The sequence below is a fragment of the Bombina bombina genome, chromosome 4 (assembly GCF_027579735.1).
Source record: "Bombina bombina isolate aBomBom1 chromosome 4, aBomBom1.pri, whole genome shotgun sequence".
Taxonomy (NCBI): domain Eukaryota; kingdom Metazoa; phylum Chordata; class Amphibia; order Anura; family Bombinatoridae; genus Bombina; species Bombina bombina.
In genome coordinates, this window is record NC_069502.1 from 795,759,145 (window position 1) to 795,786,365 (window position 27,221).

General features: G+C 39.4%; 1 protein-coding gene across 1 annotated transcript in view; it reads right to left on the reverse strand.

Annotated features, from left to right (window-relative positions):
- Nucleotides 1-11,330: 11,330 nt before the first annotated feature.
- Nucleotides 11,331-27,221, reverse strand: part of LOC128656999 (gastrula zinc finger protein XlCGF26.1-like) — a 208,062-nt gene continuing 192,171 nt past the window's right edge. Inside the window, exon 10 of the mRNA XM_053711214.1 lies at nt 11,331-12,790. Within this exon, the coding sequence (XP_053567189.1) occupies nt 11,592-12,790 (1,199 nt within the window). The 3' untranslated portion in view covers nt 11,331-11,591. The remainder of the gene's footprint in view (nt 12,791-27,221) is intronic.

Below are 27,221 nucleotides of genomic sequence, written 5' to 3' on the forward strand. Positions count from 1 at the left end.
CCACAGCCTCCCAGACACTGTTCAGAGAGGTGTACTGTTTTCCCTCCTTGTAAATCTCACATTTGATGATGGACCACAGGTTCTCAATGGGGTTCAGATCAGGTGAACAAGGAGGACATGTCATTAGATTTTCTTCTTTTATACCCTTTCTTGCCAGCCACGCTGTGGAGTACTTGGACGCGTGTGATGGAGCATTGTCCTGCATGAAAATCATGTTTTTCTTGAAGGATGCAGACTTCTTCCTGTACCACTGCTTGAAGAAGGTGTCTTCCAGAAACTGGCAGTAGGACTGGGAGTTGAGCTTGACTCCATCCTCAACCTGAAAAGGCCCCACAAGCTCATCTTTGATTATACCAGCCCAAACCAGTACTCCACCTCCACCTTGCTGGCGTCTGAGTCGGACTGGAGCTCTCTGCCCTTTACCAATCCAGCCACGGGCCCATCCATCTGGCCCATCAAGACTCACTCTCATTTCATCAGTCCATAAAACCTTAGAAAAATCAGTCTTGAGATATTTCTTGGCCCAGTCTTGACGTTTCAGCTTGTGTGTCTTGCTCAGTGGTGGTCGTCTTTCAGCCTTTCTTACCTTGGCCATGTCTCTGAGTATTGCACACCTTGTGCTTTTGGGCACTCCAGTGATGTTGCAGCTCTGAAATATGGCCAAACTGGTGGCAAGTGGCATCTTGGCAGCTGCACGCTTGACTTTTCTCAGTTCATGGGCAGTTATTTTGCGCCTTGGTTTTTCCACACGCTTCTTGCGACCCTGTTGACTATTTTAAATGAAACGCTTGATTGTTCGATGATCACGCTTCAGAAGCTTTGCAATTTTAAGAGTGCTGCATCCCTCTGCAAGATATCTCACTATTTTTGACTTTTCTGAGCCTGTCAAGTCCTTCTTTTGACCCATTTTGCCAAAGGAAAGGAAGTTGCCTAATAATTATGCACACCTGATATAGGGTGTTGATGTCATTAGACCACACCCCTTCTCATTACAGAGATGCACATCACCTAATATGCTTAATTGGTAATAGGCTTTCGAGCCTATAGAGCTTGGAGTAAGACAACATGCATAAAGAGGATGATGTGGTCAAAATACTTATTTGCCTAATAATTCTGCACTCCCTGTATATATATATATATATATATATATATATATATATATATATATATATATATATATATATATATATATATATATATTTGAAAGCATAAAATGTCTTAGCATCTGTATTATTTAAGAGTATTTGTGGACCTAAAAAGAAATAACTAATAACACTTATTTTATTTCAGATCTGCATAGAGAGGATTCATGCTTCCAAGATCCATTAGAAACGTGAAATATGGCATATTCATGTTGGAATACAATACAATACAATACTGAATTCAAAATAGGCTGTTATTTGTATATAAATGCCAGGATACTAATAAAATTGTAATGGATTTTAAGCCAATAATTAGCAATATAAGTTACTTTAATACAATACAATGTTAATAATATAACATATTTGGTATCAGAATAATCAGAAAAATAATCTAATACTACCCATCTATAATTGGGGTTATATGTGATTGATGCAGAGAATTATGGTCTGATTAAATAACCATTTTATGAGAATAATTAACTTGTTAAAAATGTTTAGAAATGTTGGATAGTTAAATATACTGCTGTGTTGTATGTCTACTGCCCCCGAGTGGCAGAAATCCAGTAGGACAGTTAAGGGAATCTAACTGTTCAAAAGATGCGTTGCCATGGTGAATATGCTCAGCTCCGTTAAGGGCCAATGGGATCAGATATTCCAAATATCCAATCAGAAGGGACAAGGAGGGCCACCCATTATTATCACCTATGATGGAGAAACCCATATAAGCTTAATGCAAGAAAGAGAAAGGACAGATTTCTGCTGAGCTAAACTTGTAACTGGTTTGTTGGGCGTGAGATACAATTTTACTCAAGCAAAGCTGATCTACCTTTCTCATTGACTGCAAATTATACTTATTGGTATTTTCTGAGGTGAAAATATTCCTATCAAGGAATATAGGATATCGATTTGGTGTTCATTTTGGGTAATGTATTAAGAAATTGCTGTAGCAAATAGATTTAAAGAAGCAGTTTGTATTTCAAGTTAGTATTTCATAAGCCTGTGTATTGTTAAAAGTTTATCTTTTGTATGCTAAGAAATTCATTTAAAGCAATTGTTCACAGCAAGAATATATATATTTTTAGTTTTAAATTAGAATTGTATTAGAATAAATTGCAACTAAATAGCTGAATATATATATTATCCAATTGTTTATAAGCACTGTTAGGATTGTATTGCTTGGATGTTAAAAGTTAAAGATTTTAGTCTCAGTGTGTTAACTGAATGAAAGACTATTTGTAAATAAGGCTGGTTTTTAAAGGTAAACTTTTCTGGGCTTTGTAAGAAGGATAGCATATCTTAATAGTTTTAAACGCAAATAATATTGTTTCATGTCCTGGTATTATAAATATATTTCAATATGTTCATAGATATTAACTAACTAAAAAGAATTCAGATATTTGTATTCATTTTATAATTTTTAGTAGATGCATATTGATTGAGGGTTTATTTTAAAGGATAATTATTTAAATATATTGTGTTATAACCCTGCCATAGGCTGATATATTATTTGAACAACATTACTGAAAATTCTTATAAATATACTGACAAATTTCTGTTCCTCATTTTAAAATGACTCTCAGGATGATGCTTGCTATGCCACAACTTACTCCTCAAATGTCCCAAGCCTCTTTTTGCGTCACATACAGTGCCCTGCAGTTCCTCTCAAACTCCTGGCGGAGTGTATTTGCCTACAGATTTTGCTGAGCAGGTATCTTCTGCGCTATCAGCAGCGTTATCTGCTTTTACAATATTAAAGGGAAAACGCAAGAGGAAATTTAGTGAGTCAGAAAGTAAGGTTTCTGTCTGATTGTCTGCTACTCAGGTTGCCATTCCTCATGAGTCTGAGGATACATCAGTAGCCTCTGAGGGTGAGATCTCAGATTCGGACAGTTTAATTCCTTCATCTGATGCTGAAGTGGTATCCTTCAAATTTAAGATTGAACACCTTTGTGTCCTGTTAAAGGAGGTTTTGGCTACCCTGGATGACTCCGATAAACCTGTCGCTGTCAACCCTACGAAATCTAGTAAACTCAATAAATACTTTGATGTTCCTTCCTCTGTGGAGGTGTTTCCTGTGCCAGACCGTGCTATGGATTTTACTGCACAGGAATGGGAGAGACCTGGGATTCCTTTTTCCCTGTCTCCTGTCTTTAAAAAGATGTTTCCTGTTACTGACTCCATTAAGGAGTCGCAGCAAAGGGTGCCCAAAGTGGAAGGGGCCATTTCTACTGGCTAAGAGAACTACTATTCCTATTGAGGATAGCTGCTCTTTTAAGGATCCAATGGACAAGAAGATGTATGTTCATCAAGGTCATTGCCACTGTGACAAGTGCGGCAGCCAATTGGTTCAACGCTTTGTCCGAGTCTCTTCAGGTAGAGACTCCCTTGGAGGAGATCCAAGACAGGATTAAGGCTCTTAAGTTAGCCAATTCCTTTATTACTGATGCTTTATTGCAGGTTATCAAATTGAGAGCCAAAATCTCTGGTTTTGCTGTATTAGCGTGCAGAGCTTTGTGGCTGAAATCTTGGTCAGCGGATGTTTCATCTAAGTCCAAGCTTTTGGCGATTCCTTACAATGGTAAGACCTTGTTTAGACCTGGCCTGACAGAAATTATTTCTGATATCACGGGTGGTAAAGGGTCTTTTCATCCTCAAGATAAGCAGAATAGACAGAGTAATTTCTAATAGCCCCTGCGTGGCCTCGCAGGATCTGGTATGCTGACCTAGTGGAGATGTCGTCTCTCTCACTTTGGAGACTACCTCTGAGGAAGGACCTTCCTCAGAAGCTTCTGTGGAACAGATTTGCAAGGCTGCAACTTGGTCTTCTCTGCATACTTTCCCAAATTTGATACTTTTACCTCGGCTGAGGCTTCTTTTGGGAGAAAAGTTCTTCAAGCGGTGGTGCCTTCTGTTTAGGTCTATCTGTCTTGTCCCTCCCTGGTCCTTTGGGTATTGGGGCCCCAACAGTAATTGAGGACGACGTGGACTCACCATGTCTTAGGAAAGAAAACAAAATTTATGCTTACCTGATAAATTTCTTTCTTTATGTTTATGGTGAGTTCACGGCCCACCCTTTATTTTAACACCATTTGTTTTACTAAACCGTAGGCACCTCTATACCTTGAGTTACTCCTTTTTTTATCCATTTACCTTCGGTCGAATGACTAGGGTTTGTGGGAAGGGGATTGATACTTAACAGCTTGGCTGTGGTGCTCTTTGCCTCATCCTGCTTGCCAGGAGTGATATTCCCCAACAGTAATTGTGGACGCTATGGACTTACCATATCCGTAAAGAAATGTATCAGGTAAGCATACATTTTTAAAAAATAAATAACTGAGGACATTTGGGGCACTTTTAGAAAATGAACCAGAGATCTTATCTCTGGTTAATTTTTGAAGCGCTAATTGCTACAGCAAGCTCGCAGTCGCAATAACCAGCCATTTGTAATGGCTAGTTAATTGCGCTCCCGAGTGAGGTAATTTAGTGCTCCACTTGTAATCAAGCCCTTAGTATGGTTTTATATTAAACTTGTTTTTAATAAACTTTATTCACAAGTGCCTATTTATGCTACTTTAAATAGAATATTTATTTTGACATCGCTGTGTGAGACCAGCAGCCGGAGTTCAGTGAGCTTAGAACACTGTGAGTCTCCGGAACGCTTCCATCAACACATTTTGGGTGCTTCAAATCTGTGTGAGCACCCTGTGTAAACTACTTATACAAGCTTGTTGATACTGATACACACATGAAGCGCCCTCGTTTGTCTTTTGGACATTTGTAGATCTACATCAAGACCCGACTGGGAGTATTGAAGGGGAGCTGCTGTGGTGTCTAAAATTTGGAAATCTGAGAACATTTCTCACTGTTGTTGATTTTGGGTTGGATTTGCGCTTTTTCACAGTATGATTGGTGGACATTTATGGACTTTTATATTTTCAAAGTTAAGTTGATTTACATATGTATTTTTTATCATATTTAGGCCAATATTTATATATGGGTATACCAATATATAAAGGTATTTACCTTTATTAAGAGTATTAGCACCCCCTATGGGTTCATAGAATCTTAAGGTTGATACTTAATAGCCTTTGGCCAAAAGTTAATAAGATCACCCTCTAAAGTGAAATCCAAAAAGCTTCTCTTTTGAATAATGTCCATACTCCATGTCCATGCCTACACCCAGTGGTTTGAATTTTACCAGATCTATAACCATCCATGTAAAGGTGCGTACTTGTGCATGTTGAAAAATAAAAGGTTTAGACACACCCGAACAACTTTCTAATTTACTCCTATTATTAAATTTATTTCATGTAATTGGCAAGAGTCCATGAGCTAGTGACGTATGGGATATACAATCCTACCAGGAGGGGCAAAGTTTCCCAAACCTCAAAATGCCTATAAATACACCCCTCACCACACCCAAAATTCTGTTTTACAAACTTTGCCTCCAATGGAGGTGGTGAAGTAAGTTAAAATTTAGTTTTATTTTACCTCACTTCCTATATGCTCCTTGCCTTCTTTATGCCCAGAGGCAAGCCCAGAGGGCCAATTGTAGCATTTTCATTTTTCCAATTCCTGAAACTGCTAGATGTTGAAATAAGATATTTCTGTTTAAATGTTATTTTTTCTTTTACATTTTACAAGCTGTCTCAATCTGATCCTGTCTCAGAAGCTGCTGTAGGAACCATGCTGCCTGAACACAATTCTACCAACGCTATGTGTATCTGTTGTAATCTAGTGGATATTTTATCTCCAGCTGTAGTGTGTAACAGTTGCCATGATAAGCTTTTGCATGCAGAAAAGGTTTCTATTATTGCTAGTACAGTATCTGTTGTTACTTCAACATCTAAAGTACTTGATATCTCAAGTACTCTGTTGATATGAAAAATTGATATGTTGATCTCTGTTGATATGAAAAATTATATTGCTGATGCGATACAGAAGGCTATGGCTGCTATACCGCCTTCAAATAAACGTAAAAGGTCTTTTAAAACTTCTCATAATACTGATGAAATTTGTAATGACCGGCAATATACTGATATATCATCCTCTATTGAGGATCTCTTTGACTCAGAAGATCCTACTTCAGACACGGTCACTAATAAATCATCTCATCTTTTTAAGACTGAGTATTTTCGTTCTTTGTTAAAAGAAGTGTTGATAACTTTGGATATTGAGGAGTCTGATCCTCTTGATAATAAAAACAGTAAACGTTTAAATTCTGTCTATAAACCTCCTGTGACTACTCCTAAGGTTTTTCCTGTTCCTTATGTTATTTCTGATGTGATTGCTAAGGAAAGGTCTAAGCCTGGTACTTCTTTTGTTCCTTCTTCAAGGTTTAAAAAGTTGTATCCTTTGCCAGTGTCTAAAATAGAGTTTTGGGAAAAAGTCCCTAAGGTTGATGGGGCTATTTCTACTCTTGCTAAACGTACTACTATTCCTTTGGAAGATAGTACTTCTTTAAAGGATCCTTTAGATAGGAAAATTGAATCTTATCTAAAGAAAGCTTATTTGCATTCTGGCTATATTCTCAGACCTGCCATTTCTATGGCTGATGTTGCGGCTGCATCAACTTTTTGGTTGGATAGCTTAGCACAACGGGAAAAAGACTCTGATTTGATTAGAATTGTTTGTTTGCTTCAAAATGCTAATCATTTTATCTGCGATGCTATATTTAATGTCATCAAGATTAATGTTAAATCTATGTCTTTGGCTATTTTAGCTAGAAGAGCTTTATTGCTCAAATCATGGTATGCTGACATGGTATCAAGGTTACTATCTCTTTCATTCCAGGGTAATAATTTGTTTGGTTCCCAATTGGATTCTATTAGTTCCACTATTACCGGGGGGAAGGGAGTTTTTTTTGCCTCAAGATAAAAAGTCTAAGGGCAAATCTAAAGCTTCTAATCGGTTTCGTTCCTTTCGCCAGAATAGAGAACAGAAAACCACTCTTTCCCCTAAGGACTCTGGCTCCAATTGGAAGCCATCCTCGAGTTGGATTAAATCCAAGCCTTATAAGAAACCAAAGCCAGCCCCCAAGACTGCATGAAGGTGGGGCCCTCAATCCAGTTCTGCTGGTGGGGGGGGGGGGGCAGATTGAAATTATTTCAAGACGTTTGGGCAGGTTCCATTCAGAATCATTGGATTCAGAATATTTTCTCTCAGGGGTATTGAAAAGGTTTTAGAATAAGACCTCCTATGAGAAGATTTTTTCTCTCTCACGTTCCAACAAATCCGGTGAAAGCTCAGGCCTTTCTGAAGTGTGTTTCAGATCTAGAGCTTTCAGGAGTAATTGTACCAGTTTCAATTCTGGAACAGGGTCTGGGTTTTTATTCAAATCTATTCATTGTCCCGAAGAAGGAAAATTCTTTCAGACCAGTACTGGATCTGAAGTTTTTGAATCAATTTGTAAGGGTCCCAACTTTTAAGATGGTGACTATAAGGACTATTCTGCCTTTTGTTCAGCAAGGTCATTACATGTCCTCAACAGACTTACAGGATGCGTATATTCACATTCTGATTCATCCAGACCACTATCGGTTTCTGAGATTCTCTTTTCTAGACAAGCATTACCAAATTGTTGCTCTTCCATTTGGCCTAGCAACAGCTCCAAGAATCTTTTCGAAGGTTCTCGGTGCCCTTCTATCAGTAATTAGAGAGCAGGGTATTGCAGTGTTTCCTTATTTGGACAATAACTTGGTACTGGCTCAATCTTTTCATTTAGCAGAATCTCACACAAATAAACTTTTGTTGTTTTTTTCAAAGACATGGTTGGAGGATCAGTTTACCAAAGAGTTTCTTGATTCCTCAGACAAGGGTCACCTTTTTAGGTTTCCAGATAGATTCAGTGTTCATGACTGTCTTTAACAGACAAGAGATGAATGAAATTGGGTTCTGCCTGTTGAAAACCTTCAGTCTCGATCATTCGCTTCAGTGGCTATGTGCATGGAAGTTTTATGTCTCATGACTGCAACATCGGACGCGATCCCCTTTGCTTGTTTTCATGCTGAATCAATGGTGCAGGGATTATTCTTGGATATCACAGTTGATATACTTAAATCCCAACATTCAACTCTCTCTGTCCTGGTGGTTGGACCATTATTGGGATTCTTCAAAGCATCACATTTGATAAATCCCCACTGTTCAATAATCCCCCTCAGGAGATATTAACCCATTATTCTATTAAGATAAAATGAGCCACACTGTGACCCTGAGCTATGACCACAAGGAACCATGGATCCTGCACGTCCCCTAATCAAGCGTCTGAAAAGAACGACAGTCTGCAACCCTACACGATCCAGAGCCGGATCTGGGGCCGCCCCTTCAAGCCGATTTAGTCTTGGCAGGCTTCTTGCTCTGCTTGGACTTATTCCAGCACTGAGCCAGCTTCCAAATACTCTTGGTTTGCTTGGGCTTAGCGGAAGCCTGCTGTCATTGGGATTTATCAAAACAAAAGGAATATAAATTAGAAACTTGTCCCTTAGAACTGATCTTTTTATCTTGCGGTAGGAAGGCACCCTTGTCCCCTGTAACCATGGAGATAATGGAGTCCAGGCCTGGACCAAATAAAATCTTTCCTTAAAGGGGAGAGAAAGAAGTGTGGACTTAGAAGTCATAACCTCAGACCAGGACTTCAGCCAGAGCACCTGATGGGCCTGAACCGAAAAGCCAGAAGCTTTAGCATTTAGTCGAATAATCTGCTTGTTTGCATCACAGATAAAAGATATAGCAATTATCAAGGCCTTAATTCTTTCCTGGATAACGTCGAGGGGACCCTCCACCTTGATTAAATCTGATAAGGAGTAGCACCAGTAGGTAGCTGCTCCAGCAACCGTGACAACCACCACTGCCGGTTGAAACAAATATCCCGTATGTTGAAACATCTGTCTTAGAAGAGTTTCCATCTTTTTATCTATTGGCTCTCTGAACGATGAGCTATCCTAAAGCGGGATAGTAGTGCATTTGGCAAGCGTGGAGATAGCACCATCCACCTTAGGGATGGAACCCCACAACTCCAATTGAGAGTCTGGGACCGGAAATGAAGGTGAAAAGGAAGATCTAATTCTGTCCCATTCGTTCTTAATAATGTTTGCCATCTTTACAGGCACAGGAAAAGTTAAAGGCACTACCCTGTCCTCGTAAACTCTATCTAATTTAGGAATCAAAGGTTCATCAGGCAGCTTGGCCTCTGGAACCTCTAATGTAGACAGGACTTCCTTTAGAAGAAAACGTAAGTGTTCAATTTTAAATCTAAAGGCTGGTTTCTCAGCAGCAGGAGGCTTAGAGGCAGCAGACTCCGTCCCAGAAAGTTCATCCTCTGAAGCCTCAGAGTGCAACTCATCCTCGGATAACTGAGACAGAGCAGTGAAATCCAATAAATTACATGATGACCCCAAGGCAGGCGAGCTATGTTTAACCTTTCGCTTGCATTTAGCAGGGTGAGGTAAAGCACTGAGGGCTGCAGACTCCAACGTTTGTAACTGCGTGATAAAATCTGGCGGTAAAAGGCCCCCTCCAGATGGAGGATTAAGCGTGCTACGGGAAGCTGCGTGTGTAGGAGATGAATGTAGGGTATGCACCTCAAAGGATGGCGAGTCCTCACAGGTGGATGGCTCAGTGGTACTAAAAGGGTTAACCTTCTTTGAATGAACAACATTGTCAAGGCATGTGGAACATAACTGAGGGGGCAGGCATACCAAAGCCTCCTCACAATATAAACAGGTATTACTATTTGGAATAGAGGGAGTACCCTCTAAAATATCAGAATCCTTCATAGCTTAAGCTAACAGCAGGACACATAAAATAAACAATCTTTATTTCTCAAAAAACAGCACCTTTATACTCCCAATGGCTAGGGCACTCACCCCCTAATTGACCCAGACAATACAGAGAAATAGTGTCCTTTCTGACAGCCAGCTCAGTCAGGAAAGAGGAAATAAAAGCGAGGCCACTCCTGGTCACATGGTGCGCAATGCAGGACCACCCCTGCTATGAGAAAAAGCATGCCAAGCTACAAGCTGCGCAGCACTCAAAGTGAAAGTAAAAACCTGTGCGTTCCAGCCACATAACAAACAGCCTATGAGCCCAATAAAATTTCACACATAAAGCAGCATAAAATCAAAGCATCACATTTGATAAATCCCCACTGTTCAATAATACCCCTCAGGAGATATTAACCCATGATTCTATTAAGATAAAAGGAGCCACACTGTGACCCTGTCTTCTAGCATTTTCAACACGTAAAAAATTGAAACAATCTTACCAGAATCCATGCTGTAGAACAGAAACACAGCCTCTCAAGTTTGACAGTCTTGTAGCATCGCTCCTGACATGGACTTAAATGAGAAAACAAGCAGGCAGTGAAACTCGTCAACACTGATTGCTTAGGAGCTGTTAGCAGGCAGTTTGGATGGGTTCACAGAAAGACTCTACCTGCATCTTGAGACTCCAACTTTCGTCAATGCTCTCACTGAGAGGCTGACAAGACTACTTAAAACTCCAGTCCCATATCGAAGGGCAGATACCCTCCCAAAGGAACTACTTCGAAATCTTCTGACACCTCTCTGCCATCCTCTTGTGACAAAAGGTAAAGAATGACTGGGGGAAGTGGGAGAGGTATTTAAGCCTTTGGCTGGGGTGTCTTTGCCTCGTCCTGGTGGCCAGGTTCAGTATTTCCCAACAGTAAGGAATGATGCTGTGGACTCTCCTTATATTAAAAAGGAAAAAGTTTTTTTTAAAGGGGAAATTACTTAAATAAATAACAATAACATAAGAGGCTTAAAAAGTGCTAAATAACAAAAAAATATAGTACTTAACATTAGGCACCCTACTATTTGAGAAAACCAGTAGGAAGGCAAAACCAGTGTTGTATTATAACAGCAGAAGATATGGAATAGTAGTATATTGGAAAACAGCAAGAGGCAAAGGACACATCCCTGAAACACATGTGGAAAAGGCTTGTGACTAAATCCCAATAGGTGAAAAATATGCCACTACCTATACTCCAAATATCACTGTAATCAGAGGGGAAATGGGCCACAACCCCTTTTACTGAAAAATCTAATGGATTGTGGACTCTCAACAACCTGTATGAAAGAAATCATATTTTTATTACAATTTCAAACCACAAGATTATTGAGGGTATTTTCTCATATATATTTTTTTTTAATAAAAATTTATAACAGTAAATCAGAAGAAAAAATGTTTTATTAATTCAGCAGTATGCATTTTATTCAGCTAGGGGGGACTATCCTAAACCAGACAAGGGCTTAACATAGGTGTTTGCTTTGTGCAAATGCTTTCTCTCCTATATTAATGTTCTGATGCGCATTAAATTGTAACTTCTTAGTAAAACTTTTTTGACATCCAGAATATGAAAATGCTTTTCTCCTGTATGAATTCTCTGATAATGTAATAAGAGTCGATTTCTCAGTAAATCACTTTCCACATTCAGATACATGAAAATGCCTTCTCTCCCATATGAATTTTCCGATGTCTACTAAGATTTGATTTGTCAGTAAAACACTTTCCACATTCAGAACATGCAAATTTCTCTCCTGTATGAATTCTCTGATGTGTAATAAGAATTGATTTCTTAGTAAAACACTTCCCACATTCAGAACATGAAAATGCTTTCTGTCCTGTATGAATTTTTTGATGTTTACTAAGATTTGATTCTTCAGTAAAACACTTCCCACATTCAGAACATGCAAATGCTTTATCTCCTGTATGATTTTTCTGATGTGTAATAAGAGTTGATTTCCTAGTAAAACATTTCCCACATTCAGCACATGAAAAGGATTTCTCTCCTGTATGAATTTTCTGATGTGCAATAAGATGCGACTTCTCACTAAAACATTTCCCACATTCAGAACATGAAAATGCTTTCTCCCCTGTATGAACTTTCTGATGTGTAGTAAGATGTGACTTCTCAGTAAAACATTTCCCACATTCAGAACATGAAAAGGCTTTCTCTCCTGTATGAATTTTCTGATGTGTAATAAGATGTGATTTCCTGCCAAAACACTTCCCACATTCAGCACATGGAAATGCTTTCACTCCTGTATGACTTTTATGATGTCTACTAAGAGTTGATTTGTCAATAAAACACTTCCCACATTCAGAACATGAAAAGGCTTTCTCTCCTGTATGGATTTTCTGATGTCTAATAAGAGTTGATTTGACATTAAAACACTTCCCACATTCAGAACATGAAAAGGCTTTCTCGCCTGTATGCTTTTTCAGATGGCAAAGAAGATTTGATCTGTCATTAAAACACTTTCCACATTGAGAACATGAAAATATTTTCTCTCCTGTATGAATTTTTTGATGGCCAATAAGATGTGATTTCCGAGCAAAACATTTCCCACATTCAGCACATGAAAATGGTTTCTCTCCTGTATGAATTTTCTGATGATAAATAAGATATGATTTCCTAATAAAACATTTTCCACATTCAACACATGAAAATGCTTTCTCTCTTTTATGACTTTTCTGATGTCTTAAAAGATTTGATTTCCTGGTAAAAAAAATCCCATATTCAGAACATAAATTTTCCACGTTGCTTCTTTGAATTTGAAGAAGATTGAAACAAGTATCTGTATTTTCATGATGGCTAGGACTAGGATTACTGCAGTTTGTAAAGTCACCTGTTGATAGGAAATGCAATGTAATAAATGTTTGTTATTAATGACATATTATATTTTGAGAACATTTCAACTGTTATAAGTGTTTACCGCAAGAGTAAGGAGCAGGCTATGACCCCTACTCCTTTCCATAGCTTCATGCTAATACTTAAAGGGAGAGTCAAGACAAAAAAAAAACAAAAAACTTTCATGATTCAAATAGGGCATGTAATTTTAAACAACTTTCCAATTTACTTTTATCATCAATTTTGCTTAGTTCTCTTGGAGTATTCTTAGTTTAAAGCTAAACTTAGGAGTTTCATATGCTAATTTCTTAGACCTTGAAGGCCGCCTCTGCATTTGAGTGGGCGTTAGTTCATGTGTTTCATATAGATAACATTGAGCTCATGCACTTGAATTTACTGAGGAGTAAGCACTGATTGGCTAAAATGCAAGTCTGTCAAAAGCACTGAAATAAGGGGGCAGTCTGCAGAGGCTTAGATACAAAGTAATCACAGAGGTAAAACGTGTATTATAACTGTGTTGGTTATGCAAAACTGGGGAATGGGTAATTAAGGGATAATCCATCTTTTAAAACAACAAAAAATCTGGTGTTGACTGTCCCTTTAAAGGGATATGAAACCCAAAAATTTTCTTTCATTATTCAGAGAATACAATTTTTATAAAGTTTCCAATTTACTTCTATTATCAAATTTGCTTTGTTTTCATTTTATTCTTTGTTTAAGAAATACCTAGGTAGGTAGCGTGCACATGCCTGAAGCACTACATGACAGGAAATAGAGCTGCCATCTGGTGCTCTTGCTAATGTATAAAGTTGTTGCAAAACTGCTGCCATATAGTGCTGCAGACAGGTTCACACTCCTGAGCTTACATCCATGCTTTTCCACAAAGGAAAACAAGAAAACAAAAATGTGATAATAGACGTAAAACGAAAGGTTGTTTAAAATTGTATGCTCTATCTGAATCATAAAATAACCTTTTTTTTATGTCCTTTTAAAGGGCAGTTTAGTAAACATTAAATAATATTTATTTTATAGCAAACATTAAAAAAATCTCAGATCGAAATATTGTATAGATGTAGCAAAACATAAGAATCACTTATACAAAATCTCTAACAGATTACTATTCTAATATTAGAAAAAAAAACACCCTTCATCTGCCACTACCTTTTCTAAATATGTTTACAATATAATTTGTTTTGTTTATTGAAAACCTTTTAAATAGCTACCCCAGCATAAAAAAAAGCTTTCAAGTCTATTTAAAGTATAATTGTATCACATAATATCTTTCACTAACTAGTGACATAGAATTGTCTTTAATTACAAAAGATAGGCTTTCTTTTATCTGTTGAAAACATAAAATATGTTTATCTTGTTAATAAAATAAAATATGGTAAATATAGAATTTGTCTATAAATCTAAGACGTCACATATTTTCTGTAATGTTAACATCATAACTCAATATTGACTTTAAAAAGTATTACAATTTAGACCAAACTTGAAAACCATTTAAAAATACCAGATATAAGCCCAGAGTATAAATGGGGCACTAATAATAGTGCGGGGTGCAAATATCACTGTACCATGCTAAAATAATTGCACAAATTATACATACACAACATCAGTTGCGCAGCAATGGGCAGCATTGTTAAATGTATATGTATATGATTAAATACATATATATTTATGTTTTAATATGTGTATATACACATAAATATACCTGTATATGAATAAAAAGAATAAACATATATATTTACTGGAAACACACAGTTCCCATAGAGCGCAATGTAAAGGCAATTTTCAGTGCCTTTTTTTTCTTTCTAACATCTCACTCCCACCAACTTTATCACCAAACTACTGTCTAGTGCTGTAATTTTAATTAAAAAAAAAAGGTGCTGCCCCATTTGCGGGCACGGATCTCTGGTTAATTTTCTGAGTGCTAATTGCTACCACGAGGTCGAGCTAGTTAATTATTGCACTCCCACAAACGAGCAAATTATCCTGTTTGCCAGAGCACAATAATTTAGCACTCTAATTGTAATCTAGCCCCTAAATCTAATTAGTCTGGATGAACCCATATTAAAATATCAATTAGATGTATTTTATTCTATAAGTGACTCTGTTTCCACCCCCCCCAATATTTAGCTTTCAAGTTGGAAGTTTTTTTTTGTAAGAATGAATCTCTTTATTTTCTGTCTATTTTAGAGTTTGGACTAATACTAAATTCCACTGCCATTATAATGCCTATATCTAAAAAAGGCATTGCTTTACTTTCTAAGTTAGAACAAAATCTAACCTTGATTGTTAGGGGCATAGAGATGATCTTTTATTAAATAGTATAGCAACCCCTCTAGACCATTTTGAGAAAGATGGGGAGACATCTATTATATATATATATATATATATATACCCCTTTAATAATTTACTGGTTTTAGATGAAACTATATTTATGAATAAAAACAAAACAAAATATCATGTAATAAGGGATATGTTTAAATTGGTCTAATTGAATGTGGGGGTATACATATCCCATTAAAATAAATTAGACTGTGATATTATGTGCCTACAAAAGACAAACCTATCACAGATTGAACATCAAAAATGTAATTATATAGAGAAGGAGATTTGCCAATAGGTCAAGTTAACATAGTAGATGAGGCTGAAAGAAGTCTAGGGGCCAGATTACAAGTGGATCGCTAACAGTTACGTGCGAACGTTAAGGGGTATATCGCGGTTGTTTGCGCACGTTGGGTTTTCCACTCGTATTACAAGTTGAAAGTAAACGCGATCGTTTGACTGCAATCGTCATTTACACTAGAATGAATATCACATCGTCAGAGCTCTGGTTAACTGTTTTGCGAATCAAAAAAAATATAATTTGTACTTACCTGATAAATTCCATTCTTTCATGGCGGTGAGAGGCCACAATACCTTACTCATGGAAATTACTATTACCGCTAGGAGGCAAAGTTTCTCAAACCCCAAGAGCTCTTTTTAAACCCTCTCACCTCACACATACCTCAGTCTAATGTATAGCCCAGTAAGTAAGGTAACAAAGGAATAAGAGCTAAAAATTGATCAAGGAAAAAAGATGTGCTCAAATTAAAAAAATAATTCTAACAAAGGGGTGGGGGCTCGTGGACTCTAATCACCATGAAAAAAAGGAATTTATCAGGTAAGTATAAATTATGTTTTTTATCATACAGATGGTGAGAGTCCACAAGCCCTTACTAACAAATACCCAAGCAGTGAAAATCCATGAGTAATAACATAAAGGAGGGATTTAAAAAACATAATTTATGTAAGAACTTACCTGATAAATTCATTTCTTTCATATTAGCAAGAGTCCATGAGCTAGTGACGTATGGGATATACATTCCTACCAGGAGGGGCAAAGTTTCCCAAACCTCAAAATGCCTATAAATACACCCCTCACCACACCCACAAATCAGTTTAACGAATAGCCAAGAAGTGGGGTGATAAGAAAAAAAGTGCGAAAGCATAACAAATAAGGAATTGGAATAATTGTGCTTTATACAAAAAAATCATAACCACCACAAAAAAGGGTGGGCCTCATGGACTCTTGCTAATATGAAAGAAATGAATTTATCAGGTAAGTTCTTACATAAATTATGTTTTCTTTCATGTAATTAGCAAGAGTCCATGAGCTAGTGACGTATGGGATAATGACTACCCAAGATGTGGATCTTTCCACGCAAGAGTCACTAGAGAGGGAGGGATAAAATAAAGACAGCCAATTCCGCTGAAAACAGAATTTATGCTTACCTGATAAATTACTTTCTCCAACGGTGTGTCTGGTCCACGGCGTCATCCTTACTTGTGGGAATATCTCTTCCCCAACAGGAAATGGCAAAGAGTCCCAGCAAAGCTGGCCATATAGTCCCTCCTAGGCTCCGCCCACCCCAGTCATTCGACCGACGGACAGGAGAAAAAAATAAGAGAAACCATAGGGTGCCGTGGTGACTGTAGTTAGAGAAAATAATTCATCAAACCTGATTAAAAAACCAGGTCGGGCCGTGGACCGGACACACCGTTGGAGAAAGTAATTTATCAGGTAAGCATAAATTCTGTTTTCTCCAACATTGGTGTGTCCGGTCCACGGCGTCATCCTTACTTGTGGGAACCAATACCAAAGCTTTAGGACACGGATGAAGGGAGGGAGCAAATCAGGTTACCTAAACGGAAGGTACCATGGCTTGCAAAACCTTTCTCCCAAAAATAGCCTCTGAAGAAGCAAAAGTATAAAATTTGTAAAATTTGGCAAAAGTGTGCAGTGAAGACCAAGTCGCTGCCTTACATATCTGATCAACAGAAGCCTCGTTCTTGAAGGCCCATGTGGAAGCCACAGCCCTAGTGGAGTGAGCTGTGATTCTTTCAGGAGGCTGCCGTCCGGCAGTCTCATAAGCAAATCGGATGATGCTTTTAAGCCAAAAGGAAAGAGAGGTAGAAGTTGCTTTTTGACCTCTCCTTTTACCAGAATAGACGACAAACAGAGAAGATGTTTGCTGAAGTCTTTTGTAGCTTCTAAATAGAATTTTAGAGCACAGACTACATCTAAATTATGTAGCAAACGTTCCTTCTTTGAAACTGGATTCGGACACAAAGAAGGTACAACTATCTCCTGGTTAATATTTTTGTTGGAAAAAACCTTTGGAAGAAAACCAGGCTTAGTACGCAAAACAACCTTATCTGAATGGAACACCAGATAGGGCGGAGTACACTGCAGAGCAGATAACTCAGAAACTCTTCTAGCAGAAGAAATAGCAACCAAAAACAAAACTATCCAAGATAACAACTTAATATCTATGGAATGTAAAGGTTCAAACGGAACCCCTTGAAGAACAGAAAGAACTAGATTTAGACTCCAGGGAGGAGTCAAAGGTCTGTAAACAGGCTTGATCCTAACCAGAGCCTGAACAAATGCTTGAACATCTGGCACAGCTGCCAGTCGTTTGTGTAGTAAGACAGATAAAGCAGAAATCTGTCCCTTTAGAGAACTCGCAGATAATCCTTTATCCAAACCTTCTTGTAGAAAGGAAAAGATCTTAGGAATTTTTATCTTATTCCATGGGAATCCCTTGGATTCACACCAGCAGATATATATTTTCCATATTTTATGGTAAATTTTTCTAGTTACAGGTTTTCTGGCTTGAACCAGAGTATCTATCACAGAATCTGAAAACCCACGCTTTGATAGAATCAAGCGTTCAATCTCCAAGCCGTCAGCTGGAGGGAGACCAGATTTGGATGTTCGAATGGACCCTGAACAAGAAGGTCCTGTCTCAAAGGTAGCTTCCATGGTGGAACCGATGACATATTCACCAGGTCTGCATACCAAGTCCTGCGTGGCCACGCAGGAGCTATCAAGATCACCGAGGCCCTCTCCTGTTTGATCCTGGCTACCAGCCTGGGAATGAGAGGAAACGGTGGAAACACATAAGCTAGGTTGAAGGTCCAAGGCGCTACTAGTGCATCCACTAGAGTCGCCTTGGGATCCCTGGATCTGGACCCGTAGCAAGGAACCTTGAAGTTCTGACGAGACGCCATCAGATCCATATCTGGAATGCCCCATAGTTGCGTCAACTGGGCAAAGATCTCCGGGTGGAGTTCCCACTCCCCCGGATGGAATGTCTGACGACTCAAGTAATCCGCTTCCCAGTTTTCCACACCTGGAATGTGGATCGCAGATAGATGGCAGGAGTGATCCTCCGCCCATTGTATTATTTTGGTCACTTCTTTCATCGCCAGGGAACTCCTTGTTCCCCCCTGATGATTGATATACGCAACAGTCGTCATGTTGTCTGATTGGAATCTTATGAATCTGGCCTTTGCTAGCTGAGGCCAAGCCCTGAGAGCATTGAATATCGCTCTTAGTTCCAGAATGTTTATCGGGAGAAGAGACTCTTCCCGAGACCATAGTCCCTGAGCTTTCAGGGATTCCCAGACCGCGCCCCAGCCTAATAGACTGGCGTCGGTCGTGACGATGACCCACTCTGGACTGCGGAAGCCCATTCCCTGGGATAGGTGGTCCAGGGTTAGCCACCAACGGAGTGAATCTCTGGTCTTCTGATCTACTTGAATCACTGGAGACAAGTCTGTATAGTCCCCATTCCACTGTTTCAGCATGCACAGTTGTAATGGTCTTAGATAAATTCACGCAAAAGGAACTATGTCCATTGCTGCAACCATCAACCCTACTACTTCCATGCACTGAGCTATGGAAGGACGTGGAACAGAATGAAGAACTTGACAAGCGCTTAGAAGTTTTGACTTTCTGACATCTGTCAGAAAAATTCTAATTTCTGAGGAATCTATTATTGTTCCCAAGAAGGGAACTCTTGTCGACGGAGACAGAGAACTTTTTTCTATGTTCACCTTCCATCCGTGAGATCTGAGAAAGGCCAGAACGATGTCTGTATGAGCCTTGGCTTTTGAAAGGGACGACGCTTGTATTAGAATGTCATCCAAGTATGGTACTACTGCAATGCCCCTGGGTCTTAGAACCGCTAGAAGGGACCCGAGTACCTTTGTGAAAATCCTTGGAGCAGTGGCTAACCCGAATGGGAGGGCCACAAACTGGTAATGTTTGTCCAGAAAGGCGAACCTTAGGAACTGATGATGTTCTTTGTGGATAGGAATATGTAGGTACGCATCCTTTAGATCCACGGTAGTCATAAATTGACCCTCCTGGATAGTAGGTAGAATCGTTCGAATGGTTTCCATTTTGAATGATGGCACCCTGAGAAATTTGTTTAGGATCTTTAAATCCAGAATTGGTCTGAAGGTTCCCTCTTTTTTGGGAACTACGAACAGATTTGAGTAAAATCCCATTCCTTGTTCCGTCATTGGAACTGGGTATATCACTCCCATCTGTAACAGGTCTTCTACACAATGTAAGAACGCCTGTCTCTTTATTTGGTTTGAGGATAAGTGAGACATGTGGAACCTTCCCCTTGGGGGTAGTTCCTTGAATTCCAGAAGATAACCCTGAGAAACTATTTCTAGCGTCCAGGGATCCTGAACATCTCTTGCCCAAGCCTGAGCAAAGAGAGAGAGTCTGCCCCCCACTAGATCCGGTCCCGGATCGGGGGCTACTCCTTCATGCTGTTTTGTTAGCAGCGGCAGGCTTCTTGGCCTGCTTACCCTTGTTCCAGCCTTGCATCGGTTTCCAGGCTGGTTTGGTCTGTGAGGCATTACCCTCTTGCTTAGAGGAAGCAGAATTAGAGGCCAAGTATGGTACTACTGCAATGCCCCTGGGTCTTAGAACCGCTAGAAGGGACCCGAGTACCTTTGTGAAAATCCTTGGAGCAGTGGCTAACCCGAATGGGAGGGCCACAAACTGGTAATGTTTGTCCAGAAAGGCGAACCTTAGGAACTGATGATGTTCTTTGTGGATAGGAATATGTAGGTACGCATCCTTTAGATCCACGGTAGTCATAAATTGACCCTCCTGGATAGTAGGTAGAATCGTTCAAATGGTTTCCATTTTGAACTATGGCACCCTGAGAAATTTGTTTAGGATCTTTAAATCCAGAATTGGTCTGGTTGCTGTTTTGTTAGCAGCGGCAGGCTTCTTGGCATGCTTACCCTTGTTCCAGCCTTGCATCGGTTTCCAGGCTGGTTTGGTCTGTGAGGCATTATCCTCTTGCTTAGAGGATGCAGAGTTAGAGGCCGGTCCGTTCCTGAAATTACGAAAGGAACGAAAATTAGACTTAATCTTGGCTTTGAAAGGCCTATCTTGTGGGAGGGCGTGGCCCTTTCCCCCAGTGATGTCTGAGATAATCTCTTTCAATTCTGGCCCAAAGAGAGTTTTACCCTTGAAGGGGATATTAAGCAATTTTGTCTTGGATGATACATCCACTGACCAAGACTTTAGCCAAAGCGCTCTGCGCGCCACAATTGCAAACCCTGAATTTTTCGCCGCTAATCTAGCTAATTGCAAAGCGGCATCTAAAATAAAAGAGTTAGCCAACTTAAGTGCGTGAACTCTGTCCATAACCTCCTCATATGGAGTCTCTCTACTGAGCGACTTTTCTAGTTCCTCGAACCAGAACCACGCTGCTGTAGTGACAGGAACAATGCACGAAATGGGTTGAAGGTAACCTTGCTGTACAAAAATCTTTTTAAGCAAACCCTCCAATTTTTTATCCATAGGATCTTTGAAAGCACAATTATCCTCGATAGGAATAGTAGTGCGCTTGTTTAGAGTAGAAACTGCCCCCTCAACCTTAGGGACTGTCTGCCATAAGTCCTTTCTGGGGTCGACCATAGGAAATAATTTCTTAAATATAGGAGGGGGAACAAAAGGTATGCTGGGCTTCTCCCACTCCTTATTCACTATGTCCGCCACCCGCTTGGGTATAGGAAAAGCGTCGGGGTGCACCGGAACCTCTAGGAACTTGTCCATCTTGCATAATTTTTCTGGAATGACCAGGTTGTCACAATCATCCAGAGTAGATAACACCTCCTTAAGCAGTGCGCGGAGATGCTCTAATTTAAATTTAAATGTCACAACATCAGGTTCAGCCTGTTGAGAAATTTTTCCTGAATCTGAAATTTCCCCATCTGACAAAACCTCCCTCATGGCCCCTTCAGATTGGTGTGAGGGTATGACAGAACAATTATCATCAGCGCCCTCCTGCTCCTCAGTGTTTAAAACAGAGCAATCGCGCTTTCTCTGATATGCAGGCATTTTGGATAAAATATTTGCTATGGAGTTATCCATTACTGCCGTCAATTGTTGCATGGTAATAAGCATTGGCGCGCTAGAAGTACTAGGGGCCTCCTGCGTGGGCAAAACTGGTGTAGACACAGAAGGAGATGATGTAGAACCATGTCTACTCCCTTCATCTGAGGAATCATCTTGGGCAATTTCATTATCTGTGGCAGTACTGTCCTTACTTTGTTTGGACGCTATGGCACAATTATCACACAATTTTGAAGGGGGAGACACATTGACTTTCATATATATAGAACATAGCTTATCTGAAGGTACAGACATGTTAAACAGGCTTAAACTTGTCAATAACGCATAAAAACCGTTTTAAAACAAAACCGTTACTGTCTCTTTAAATTTTAAACAGAGCACACTTTATTACTGAATATGTGAAAAAATATGAAGGAATTGTTCAAAATTTACCAAAATTTCACCACAGTGTCTTAAAGCATTAAAGGTATTGCACACCAATTATCAGAGCTTTAACCCTTAAAATAACGAAACCGGAGCCGGTTACAGTTTTAACCCCTCTACAGTCCCAGCTACAGCCTTTGCTGAGACTTTACCAAGCCCAGAGGGGAATACGATACCAAATGACGCCTTCTAGAAACTTTTCCAACTATCTTCAGATCCTCACACATGCATCTGCATGTCTTGCTCTCAAAAACAACTGCGCAGTAATGGCGCGAAAATGAGGCTCAGCCTACAACTGGGAAGGCCCTTCCTGACTGGAAAAGGTGTCTAACATAGTGCCTGACGTTAAAAAATGTTCCCCAAGTTTATAAGTGTGAAATACCAGCATAAACATGTATAAAATGCCCATATAAAGCAATCGATTTTGCCCATAAAAGTGTCTACCAGTTTTATAGCCCATATTAAGCCCTTTATTCTGCTTGAGACTAAGAAAATGGCTTACCGGTCCCCATGAGGGGAAATGACAGCCTTCCAGCATTACACAATCTTGTTAGAAATATGGCTAGTCATACCTTAAGCAGAAAAGTCTGCTAACTGTTTCCCCCAACTGAAGTTACTTCATCTCAACAGTCCTATGTGGAAACAGTAAAGGATTTTAGTTACTGTCTGCTAAAATCATCTTCCTCTCACAAACAGAATTCTTCATCTTTTTCTGTTTCAGAGTAAATAGTACATACCAGTACTATTTTAAAATAACAAACTCTTGATAGTAGAATAAAAAACTACAACTAAACACCACATACTCTTAACCATCTCCGTGGAGATGTTGCCTGTGCAACGGCAAAGAGAATGACTGGGAGGGGCGGAGCCTAGGAGGGACGATATGGCCAGCTTTGCTGGGACTCTTTGCCATTTCCTGTTGGGGAAGAGATATTCCCACAAGTAAGGATGACGCCGTGGACCGGACACACCAATGTTGGAGAAAAATAATCCACACCCAAAATAAAGTTTAAAGTTTGTAATGAAAAAAACTGAAATTATAAGCAGAAGATTCAAACTGAAACAGCTGCCTGAAGTACTTTTCTACCAAAAACAGCTTCAGAAGAAGAAAACACATAAAAATGGTAGAATTTAGTAAAAGTATGCAAAGAAGACCAAGTTGCTGCTTTGCAAATCTGATCAACCGAAGCTTCATTCCTAAACGCCCAGGAAGTAGAAACTGACCTAGTAGAATAAACTGTAATCCTTTGAGGTGGAGTTTTACCCGACTCGACATAAGCATGATGAATTAAAGATTTCAACCAAGATGCCAAAGAAATGGCAGAGGCCTTCTGACCATTCCTAGAACCGGAAAAGATAACAAATAGACTAGAAGTCTTTCGGAAATTCTTAGTAGCTTCAACATAATATTTCAAAGCTCTAACTACATCCAAAGAATGCAATGATCTCTCCTTAGAATTCTTAGGATTAGGACACAATGAAGGAACCACAATTTCTCTACTAATGTTGTTAGAATTCACAACCTTAGGTAAAAATGTAAAAGAAGTTTGCAACACCGCCTTATCCTGATTAAGAAAAGGAGACTCACAAGAAAGAGCAGATAATTCAGAAACTCTTCTGGCAGAAGAGATGGCCAAAAGGAACAAAACTTTCCAAGAAAGTAATTTGATGTCCAACGAATGCATAGGTTCAAACGGAGGAGCTTGAAGAGCCCCCAGAACCAAATTCAAACTCCAAGGAGGAGAAATTGACTTAATGACAGGTTTTATACGAACCAAAGCTTGTACAAAACAATGAATATCAGGAAGATTAGCAATCTTTCTGTGAAAAAGAACAGAAAGAGCAGAGATTTGTCCTTTCAAGGAACTTGCAGACAAACCTTTATCCAAACCATCCTGAAGAAACTGTAAAATTCTCGGAATTCTAAAAGAATGCCAGGAAAAATGATGAGAAAGACACCAAGAAATATAAGTCTTCCAGACTCTATAATATATCTCCCTAGATACAGATTTACGAGCCTGTAACATAGTATTAATCACAGAGTCAGAGAAACCTCTTAGACTGAGAATCAAGCGTTCAATCTCCATACCTTTAAATTTAAGGATTTGAGATCCTGATGGAAAAAAGGACCTTGCGACAAAAGGTCTGGTCTTAACGGAAGAGTCCACGGTTGGCAAGAGGCCATCCGGACAAGATCCGCATACCAAAACCTGTGAGGCCATGCTGGAGCTACCAGTAGAACAAACGAGCATTCCTTCAGAATCTTGGAGATTACTCTTGGAAGAAGAACTAGAGGCGGAAAGATATAGGCAGGATGATACTTCCAAGGAAGTGACAATGCATCCACTGCTTCCGCTTGAGGATCCCTGGATCTGGACAGATACCTGGGAAGTTTCTTGTTTAGATGAGAGGCCATCAGATCTATTTCTGGAAGACCCCACATTTGAACAATCTGATGAAATACCTCTGGGTGAAGAGACCATTTGCCCGGATGTAACGTTTGGCGGCTGAGATAATCCGCTTCCCAATTGTCTATACCTGGGATATGAACCGCAGAAACTAGACAGGAGCTGGATTCCGCCCATACCAGAATTCGAGATACTTCCTTCATAGCCAGAGGACTGTGAGTCCCTCCTTGATGATTGATGTATGCCACAGTTGTGACATTGTCTGTCTGAAAACAAATGAACGATTCTCTCTTTAGAAGAGGCCATGACTGAAGAGCTCTGAAAATTGCACGGAGTTCCAAAATATTGATTGCTAATCTCACCTCCTGAGATTCCCAAACCCCTTGTGCTGTCAGAGACCCCCAAACAGCTCCCCAACCTGTCAGACTTGCATCTGTTGAAATTACAGTCCAGGTCGGAAGAACAAAAGAAGCCCCCTGAACTAAACGATGGTGATCTGTCCACCACGTCAGAGAGTGTCGTACAATCGGTGTTAAAGATATTAATTGAGATATCTTTGTGTAATCCCTGCACCACTGGTTCAGCATACAGAGCTGAAGAGGTTGCATGTGAAAACGAGCAAAGGGGATCGCGTCCGATGCTGCAGTCATAAGACCTAGAATTTCCATGCATAAAGCTACCGAAGGGAATGATTGTGACTGAAGGTTTCGACAAGCTGATATCAACTTTAGACGTCTCTTGTCTGTCAAAGACAGAGTCATGGACACTGAATCTATCTGGAAACCTAAAAAGGTTACCCTTGTCTGAGGAATCAATGAACTTTTTGGTAAGTTGATCCTCCAACCATGATCTTGAAGAAACAACACAAGTCTATTCGTATGAGATTCTGCTAAATGTGAAGACTGAGCAAGTACCAAGATATCGTCCAAATAAGGAAATACCACAATACCCTGTTCTCTGATTACAGACAGAAGGGCACCGAGAACTTTTGTAAAAATTCTTGGAGCTGTAGCTAGGCCAAACGGTAGAGCCACAAACTGGTAATGCTTGTCTAGGAAAGAGAATCTCAGAAACTGATAGTGATCTGGATGAATCGGAATATGCAGATATGCATCCTGTAAATCTATTGTGGACATATAATGCTCTTGCTGAACAAAAGGCAGGATAGTCCTTACAGTTACCATTTTGAATGTTGGTATCCTTACATAAAGATTCAATATTTTTAGATCCAGAACCGGTCTGAAGGAATTCTCCTTCTTTGGTACAATGAAGAGATTTGAATAAAACCCCAGCCCCTGTTCCAGAACTGGAACTGGCATAATTACTCCAGCCAACTCTAGATCTGAAACACATTTCAGAAATGCTTGAGCCTTTGCTAGGTTTACTGGGACACGGGAAAGAAAAAATCTCTTTGCAGGAGGCCTTATCTTGAAGCCAATTCTGTACCCTTCTGAAACAATGTTCTGAATCCAGAGATTGTGAACGGAATTGAACCAAATTTCTTTGAAAAAACGTAATCTGCCCCCTACCAGCTGAGCTGGAATGAGGGCCGCACCTTCATGTGGACTTGGGAGCTGGCTTTGGTTTTCTAAAAGGCTTGGATTTATTCCAGACTGGAGATGGTTTCCAAACTGATACCGCTCCTGAGGATGAAGGATCAGGCTTTTGTTCCTTGTTGTGACGAAAGGAACGAAAACGATTATTAGACCTAAATTTACCTTTAGATTTTTTACCCTGTTGTAAAAAAGTTCCTTTCCCTCCAGTAACAGTTGAGATAATAGAATCCAACTGAGAACCAAATAATTTATTACCCTGGAAAGAAAGGGAAAGCAGAGTAGACTTAGAAGACATATCAGCATTCCAAGTTTTAAGCCATAAAGCTCTTCTAGCTAAAATAGCTAGAGACATATACCTGACATCAACTCTAATGATATCAAAGATGGCATCACAAATAAAATTATTAGCATGTTGTAGAAGAATAATAATGCTATGAGAATTATGATCTGTTACTTGTTGCGCTAAAGCTTCTAACCAAAAAGTTGAAGCTGCAGCAACATCCGCTAAAGATATAGCAGGTCTAAGAAGATTACCTGAACACAAGTAAGCTTTGATCCTTAAAGGAAGTACCATCTGCCGTAGGAATAGTAGTACGCTTAGCAAGAGTAGAGACAGCCCCATCAACCTTAGGGATTTTGTCCCAAAATTCTAATCTGTCAGATGGCACAGGATATAATTGCTTAAAACGTTTAGAAGGAGTAAAAGAATTACCCAAATTATTCCATTCCCTGGAAATTACTTCAGAAATAGCACCAGGGACAGGAAACACTTCTGGAATAACTACAGGAGATTTAAAAACCTTATCTAAACGTTTAGATTTAGTATCAAGAGGACTAGAATCCTCAATTTCTAATGCAATTAGGACTTCTTTAAGTAAAGAACGAATAAATTCCATTTTGAATAAATATGAAGATTTATCAGCATCAACCTCTGAGACAGAATCCTCTGAATCGGAAGAACCAATATCAGTATCAGAATGATGATGTTCATTTAAAAATTCATCTGAAAAAACAGAATTTATGTTTACCTGATAAATTACTTTCTCCAACGGTGTGTCCGGTCCACGGCGTCATCCTTACTTGTGGGATATTCTCCTCCCCAACAGGAAATGGCAAAGAGCCCAGCAAAGCTGGTCACATGATCCCTCCTAGGCTCCGCCTACCCCAGTCATTCGACCGACGTTAAGGAGGAATATTTGCATAGGAGAAACCATATGTTACCGTGGTGACTGTAGTTAAAGAAAATAAATTATCAGACCTGATTAAAAAAACCAGGGCGGGCCGTGGACCGGACACACCGTTGGAGAAAGTAATTTATCA